Source organism: Melanerpes formicivorus, unplaced genomic scaffold (assembly GCF_026170545.1).
Source record: "Melanerpes formicivorus ecotype bairdi unplaced genomic scaffold, bMelFor1.0.p_v2 SCAF_3, whole genome shotgun sequence".
NCBI classification, from domain to species: domain Eukaryota; kingdom Metazoa; phylum Chordata; class Aves; order Piciformes; family Picidae; genus Melanerpes; species Melanerpes formicivorus.
The window spans coordinates 4,797,764-4,805,451 of record NW_027142355.1 but is presented as its reverse complement, the minus strand read 5'-3'; the positions used below and the strand labels follow the sequence as shown (position 1 = coordinate 4,805,451).

Sequence of the window (7,688 nt, the reverse complement as noted above, 5' to 3'; positions counted from 1 at the left end):
TAAATAATATTTAGCAGTGTTTCTGAATATGTACCCCCTTTTGCCTTTCAACATTTTGGCCACTGCTCAGTTTCCTTTGTATTATTGCTAGCTTCTCACTAGCTAAAGCACTCAGAACCATAACTAATCTGTCAGGGGAAGATGTCTAGTACTACATGAAGAAAGGTTATTCATGCTGTCGCCTGTGATGTGATACCTCCTGCATCTCCAAATGATGTTGGCTCTGCTTCCATCATATCATATTGATAGTTCACACCCTGCTTGTTGTTCAGCTGGTATCATATGAAAGTCTTTTTCCACCTGAATGCTGGACTGAATAATGGATCTAGTTCTGCCTAGGTACAACAGTGTGTGCTTGTGCTGAATGGATCTCAGTCGAGTAATTCTGCTGCATCTTTAAAACAGCTACATTAATTTTTAACCTTTAACATGAACTGCAGCTCTATTGATCACCCACTTTCCCTTTCAGTCGTATATAGCATTATGAACCACTTTTTTCCCCCCATGTTATGTGTGAAACTGCACTAACGTAAGGGCTTGAGTACTATCCTCCAAGCAGGCTTGATGGCTGCAGCTGAGAAGGATCTCAGGTTCTTTCCCAGGAGACTTCCCCAGTGGTAATAAACGTGACACAAACATCTGGTAGGTTTTTGCTCACAGAAACCCAGGACTACGTGTCTGTTTTAAAGCTTCAAACTGCATTTATTGTAAATTCATGGGGAAAAAAAAAGAAGAAATCACAGATTGGTAACCTGTTACATCTCAGTGTGAAGAACTTGTCCAGTGATGTGCAACCAGATATTGAAAAGAATATCTAAATAAGCAGCATTTCCTCCATAGAAATCTCATTAAATAAAAAAAGAAAATTACTTCCATATTTACAGATTAAAAGGCAAATGTATCCTTAAAGCATTGTTTGATATTTAGCACTTTGCTGGCTTTTTTATCTTTGAAATAAAAGAGAAATGGTTTGAATCTAAGGGTGCACTTTGGAAGCAGCTTGCTACACAGTCTATATTACCATCAGTGAATAGATGAGTAGCCTCCCCTTGACAACTGCAGTGCTGTGCTTCTGTTGTTCAGGCTTTCACCGAAGGGCTTCTGGCACTTCCACCTACAAGAGGGGGGGCGTGGGTTGGAGAAGGTGTTCATTACTCTTGCTGCACAGTCTAGATGGCAAAATTCCTACCAGACACACTCCCAAGAAGAGACCTGTGCTATGCAGCATCTCCTGTAACAAGCTTGAACCTGCCAAAGTACCCCACTTCTGTCCCAAATCACAGCTGAATAGAAATCAGTGTGCTGAGAAAAGACTGACCAGAGAAATGGCTCATCTCAAATGTTTTCTTGTCCTCACATTTCTAAGAATTAGTTTTTGGTGTTTTTTTTTCTAATGAAACCTATAAGTACAAAAATTCATTGAGCTTGTGTTATGTCTGAGGCGCAATCTGTTAGTGAAATACAATCTCTTACTTACCCGCCTTAATTGCTTTATGCTGCTTGCCCGAATTGCTTCCATAAGGTTGTCATGGAGAGACCTTTGTGGGGTGGAGGGACGGGTGGAGGGTTGTGAACCTTCCTCTGATTTTCTGTCTGAGACTGATCTTAGAGAATTTTTAATTTCCTTCAATATGCTGTTCTCATGTTTTTTGCTCTTTTTGCCTTTTTTCTTTTTCTGTCCATTCTGTAAGGCTCTTTTTGCGCTTTCTTGCTGTTTGATGACTTCAGCTATATTCCTGGTTGGTGCCTTCTTCTCTGGAATAACTGGGGGGGGAGGAGGAGGAGGAGGAGGAGGAGGTGGGGGTGGAGGGGGAGGTGGGGGTGCAGGAGCCGAAGGCTGATTTTTCACTGGTGGTACTTTCTTAGGGAGCTTTGGAGAGGACCAAGGTGAGCTCTTGGGGGACACATAAGGTGAAGATCGAGGTGTCCCTTTCTGCAAGACTTTGGTCTTTGGATTGATGGCTCCATCACAACCAGACTCTTGTTGCCGCTGCTCCTGCATACGCTTTTGCCTTTGTTTATCCATGTTTCTTGTCAGGATACTTGTCATGCTCATTCTTGGCCCAGCAAGGTCAAAGTGATATCCAAGCTTGACCAGAGTGGTGTTCTCTTTCAACAGTTTTACTATGTCCATTTCCACCTGGCTGCCCATGATGTGTCTTTGATTGTGGAACCGCAGTTCCGTTAGAACATTGTTGCTCTGCAAAGCTCTCATGATGGCCAGCACTCCTTTGCCTGTGATAAAATTTGACTCAATATTCAGACTAGTGATATACTGATTTACCTTTAACATACCGGCAATAGCTATCGCAACGCTATCATCAGCATGGGTGTTAGCCAAGCTGAATGACTTTACCACCGTGTTGTCCCTCAGGGCTTGAGAAAATTGTATAAGCATCTGTGAAGTGATGTTTTCAATGTTGTTTAGATTGACATCTGTGGTGTCAGGGTCATTGCTCCTAACTTTTTCCAAAGCTTCCTCAATAACCGTTGGATTTCCACAAGGGTGAATGGCACTGCCTTTTGAACTCATATTATCGGTGTCTCTTCCGTCGTGGCCATTGAGTAAGTTTTCACCACCCTTTGCACCGTTACACTTTCTGTGTCTGATGTGGTCAGAACTTTTGCCGTGCTCAGGTCTTTCACCAGCTGCAGCATTTTGCTTTTCATCATCCTCATCATCACTGTCATCTTCATTTTCCTCCTCCTCTTCTTCTTCATCATCATCCTCCTCTTCAGTATATGCCTCCTCAGACACTTCGCTATTGCTTTCTGTGAAATATTCTTCTTGAATGTCTTCTGAGTTGTTGTCTTCTTGCTCAGAGTCCTGAACAAGAAGGCAGGTGTGGGTGTTAAACATGACTGCAGTAAGGCAGCTACTGCCTTTTTGCGCATAACCAATTATCTTGAAACTGTGTAAGTTAATATTGAAAGCTAGAGATAAATCCCCAGAAACAGAGTTAGAGGAACAGAAAATGTTTCAGCACCTAACACCTTTTAAATAGTATTTATTAAACATTCTTTAGAAGACAAATGCTTATTATAAATTGGAACACCTTTTCTAACATCACTGATTTCTGCCAAGAGAAAATTTGATACAAGATATTGCAACATGAACATGCTTCATGCTTTCTATGTGTTGGCATGTCCAGAAAGGTATGTTATTTGGATCTTTGCCCACAGAAATGTAAGACTGCAATTTCAGAATGGGCATGATCGATGAGCAACAAGTTTCTTGATTTCACAAGGATTAGACACCTGTGTCTATGCTCAGACTCCCTTGCATGTGTTAGTATATCTAAAAAGGCTAAAGACTGATAGGCTTTAGAGTACAAATAGTGTTTGCACACATAAATGTGCATAACAACAAGCAAATAATACCAACCTACAGGAGTCATGTCGAAAAGACTCTGGATGAACCGCTGGGCTATACACACTTAAGAGCTATTTGTGAAGAAAAGTCTCAGATCTGTTCCCACAGGTAAGAAGCAATCACATATCAATAATGCCCACATGTTTGACAAGATCTAAGACTGAGCTCACTGACAGCTGTCACAGCTCAGCTGCCATATTGTAACTCACTATAACTCCTTGCCTACAGAGTAAACTGACTGTTTTTCTAAACCCCAAGGTTATTTTAGCATGTTTGGTGGGCACCAAAATTCAGAATTTGTGTCTACTGCTCAAAACTCTGCTTGATGGCCTCAGCAGCCACCAGGGTGGTTGAGGACAATTCTCTGTAGAGGAACAGCAAAATGTCTGCACCCCCAGAAAGTCTCACTCTCCACTCTGAGGACTCCTGAAGCACAGCAGTGCTGTACAGGCCCTGACTGAACCCATGAGCTGTGACCAACCTTGAACCTCTTTGCCCAGAAAGATCTCCCGTGTCCTGTTTTGTGTACTGGACAAATATGTAAATGTTTACAAAATTTTGGATGATGTATAATTGTTCTGTATGCACTGCTTTAGTGACATGATTCATATTTTAGTCTTTGCAACATACTAGAGGGTATTTTACAAAGTGAGCACAGCCTATGGAGACACAGTGATTGTGTTCTGTGCTTCGGGAAAACCAAAGTGTTACTAACATGACAGTCTATTTTTAGAAAACCTGTGCAGTTTTAAGTTTGATTGCTTATCCAGGTATAAAAATGCAGGGGAAAGCCAAAATAATAGTAAGGACAGATTGCACAGTACTGGCTCACAGTCTTAAGCAGATGTCTGTGTTGGGACACCTGCAAAACAGGCGGCAGCTTTAATGTCTGCAGAAGCATGACTCTAATGAAACAGGACACAGAGCTGTTCCAGCCTGTCATTCCTGGGTGTTCAGTACCTGCAGGGCTCTCAGGAGCCAGCCCCATGGCCCTACACATGGAAGGCTTGCAGAGCCATGTTGTTTCTCCTGTGGATCATGTGCAGGAAGGCTGTGCTACACAGAGAAACAGGACTGCATTTAAGCTAGGTTTATTATGGGACTAAGATTTGTATCTGTTGTTTCTACACATATGTGCAGGCTTTCAAAAGCTGAAAACACCAGGCATTGAGGAGCCTGTCTTCTATCCAGGAATGCATATTAGAGCCTTCAACACAGCTGCAGATGAGCAGAAGCTGGTGCCTCTAAGTGGGCTGCTAATATGCTTCATGATAGTAGATTAATAAAAAAATAGTTATTTTTTTCTTTCAGTAGAATCATTTTCTGGGATCAAAGAAGAGATTTAGTTTCCTAACCTGTCATTTGTGCATGGTAGTTCTAAAATCAAGTACTCTGCCTTTTGCATATCCATAGGAGCATGCTCTGTTACAGGGGCAGCATTTTCATATAGCCTGCATGATTTCATCTTACTTTATAGTAGTAACTCAGTGAAAAGTTAGGACTAAAATAGTCAGTGCACAGAGGTAAATATCTTTGGAGGCCAGGTCGTTCACCCTAAAAGGCTATCTGCAGGATATCTGCCTTCTGGAGGGGCTGATCTCTCACCACTAACTATAGAAGGAACACAAATAACTATTGTAGATAAGCTGTCTAACTTTCAGACAGCTGAGGGCAAGAAGAAAATTGCTTTCAAGAAAGAAGAAAATTTCTTACTGCCTTCAGTGAAAGGAGCCTTCGTGCCCTCTACATTAACATGTCAACATTTTTGTATTTACAGATGCATTTAGGAAGTTTCTTGTCAGATCAATACACATTGTTAATGCTGCAGAGAAATGGAAAAAGAAAAATATATCCTGCCATTACATAAGACATCAAAACTTAGACCTGTTTAGAGAGGGGTTTGGAACTGTCCAGGTTTCAAGTTCCAGACTTAGCTGGAAATAAACATTAATCTTGCCATTGCCTCCCTAGCACTTGACAAACAGGGAGTGAAGTCAGTGTCTGCAAACTGATACTAATGGTCTGATGACAGATAATGGTCTGTGCGTTTGCCCACACCACCATTCATGAGCAGGAAAGAATGCTTCAGTGTAAAGAAATTCTGGCTGTTATTGCTGCAGGCTAATTTAATCCAGGTGATTTTTTCTTAAAGAGTGTATTTTATCTAATTGTTAAATAATTTGCAATTATTGTCTTGCAAATAAACGAAGCTTTTGAATCAAGGCTGTTAGAAGGTCCAAGTCTAGTTTTTCTGTCTTTGCTTTGGGAAAACTTGTCCTTTTAAGGAGAGAGCTTGGTATGAAGCAGTGCTAAGCAGCGCTTAGAAATCAAAAAGCTACCCACATCCCCAAGTCCTCACCTTGCTTTGAAATTACACGGAGCCAATGTGAGAGCAGAAGCTGGTTTTTGATAGAGCTCAGTCTCACAAATCGTTTAGTAAGGGTTGGAGGATGGTAACATAGACATTAGCTTAGGCTGAGAGCTCTCATCACCTGCTAGGCCTGAGCCTTTCAGTGCTGCCCAGCTGTGCTGTTCATTTGCAGTTCAGGAACCAGCTCTTTTTTTATTTGGGGGGATGAATTACCTAACCTGCATTGACTATAGATAACTGTTTTGGCTGATCCTTCTACCCCAGGCCACTTTTAAAATAACTTACAGCTACCCTCTGAAAATGGTTGCCAGAAGATTACTGAGCTGCACCAGGGATCCTCAGCAGGAACAAAGCAACATAAGCTACTGAGTGCAGTGCATCTTCCTTCCAGCAAGCATAAAGCCTGGCAGCTATGCTTACTCAACTTCTGACATAGCATGTATGTAAAATTATCTTTCTGACATACTTCTCAGCAGTCAATACAGATTATTTTGAAGTAGAGGAAAAGGGCATGTTTTATACTTTTAGACAAAAGCAAATGTTATCCATAAGTCCACATCGTTACCTGGCAAATACTTTCTGATAGGCCTTTTTTTTGTTTCTTCTCTATTTTAATCACTACTGATAGTCTTTTCATGAAAGTGTCTTCTGTTCTCAACTGAGCATTTAAGTACCTCAAGAGAGAATAAAAACTCTGAGCTAACAGAGAGTGCATTAGCTGGCACAAAAATACAGCTAACGATGCTCTTTAAAATGCTATGAAAAGACTAAAGGGAAAGGAAAAGAGTCAGCAAGTTCATGCCAGGGAAGAACAAACCCAAGTATTTACAGGAAACAGTAAATGCCTCTGTATCTTACCTTGTCACATGTACCCAACCTCTCTTTTTCTAAGAGTTTTCTGGTCTCATTCTCCCAATAGGCCATTAGTGCTTCCCGGCTGAATGTCCCTGTCGGTGTTTTCTCAGTCAGACTCTTCTGCCGTTGACCCACTGGGAGGTTACGGTCAGGCTCTATGTCCTCCAGCTCTCGCTCCAGCTCCTTCAGCTCCTCTTCAGTGAGAGAAGCAAGGAGCTCATCTTCATCAATATCTTCATATTTACTGAGCTCTCTTCTGTAGCCAAAGGTAGACATGGTCCCAGCTTGGTCAGACTGGTACAAACCTGAATTGACTAGGCATTCAAGAAGGCTGGAGCAAGCAAGCTATGTCTCATTTGGTCAGCAACTGTTTGCCTGTGTAGCTGAGGCACCCTTTTAAGAGTAATCATCAGGGGCTTACGACAATGCAGGAAGGGATGAAAGCATGCTCCGTTTTAAGCATCAGACGTCAGCTAGACATCTGAACAGCAAGAATGTCCCAACACTAGTGTTTGTAGGTCCCTTAAAGAGGGGGATTATTGACACACTGGCCATGGCCATATTTAGAGCAGACAGCTAGTGGGAGAATACCAGCCTCACAGACCGGGGGGGCAGCAGCAAATAAACTCGGGTGCGTTTACACTGACTTTATCTCCAAAATGCTATAAAGAACAAAGAAAATCCATTGAATCCTGAGCTGCCACAGGGGCTGCAAATAAAACACTCTTACCAACGTTCAGCAGACTTCCTCTCATTTTCATGGTTTTCAAGTGGAACCACACAGTCATCCTGCAAAGATGTTTAGGGGGATAGCGGTGAGAAGGCAGCCCATAAAGAGAGGAGGTCACAGTGACAATGCCCACGGGGAGCCTTGCTCCCACAATGTTTTGTCTTGCTTGTAATGAACCACACAAATGGATTATTTTTTAATTCCCCTTCTTTTTTTTGAGGATGACTGGAGGGACAATCAGCTTGACATGTCCATTTGGAGCTCCTGTGAGACTGTTTTTTCATGAAGACAATTGTACTTGGCTGGGTGAGTGAGAAGGGGTCACAGAGCTTTAGAGGGAACCAGCCCTGGGTGGGCAG

At 42.1% G+C, this 7,688-nt stretch overlaps 1 protein-coding gene across 1 annotated transcript; it reads right to left on the bottom strand.

The window, feature by feature from the left end:
* Nucleotides 1-677: 677 nt before the first annotated feature.
* On the bottom strand, nt 678-7,172 carry LMOD2 (leiomodin 2). The gene is made up of 3 exons (XM_068165493.1): nt 6,603-7,172; nt 1,478-2,827; nt 678-1,114 (listed from the first exon to the last, which is right to left on the bottom strand). The coding sequence occupies exons 1-3, from the start codon at nt 6,873-6,875 to the stop codon at nt 1,088-1,090; spliced, it is 1,650 nt and encodes a 549-aa protein (XP_068021594.1). The 5' UTR covers nt 6,876-7,172; the 3' UTR covers nt 678-1,087.
* Nucleotides 7,173-7,688: the final 516 nt, after the last annotated feature.

Coding starts and splice junctions, on each gene's coding strand:
- LMOD2 (XM_068165493.1), bottom strand. CDS start 6,875: ATGTCTACCTTTGGCTACAGAAGAGAGCTCAGTAAATATGAAGATATT. Junction 2,828..6,602: donor GGTTGGGTACATGTGACAAG/GTAAGATACAGA, acceptor CTTCTTGTTCAG/GACTCTGAGCAAGAAGACAA. Junction 1,115..1,477: donor GCATAAAGCAATTAAGGCGG/GTAAGTAAGAGA, acceptor CCCCTCTTGTAG/GTGGAAGTGCCAGAAGCCCT.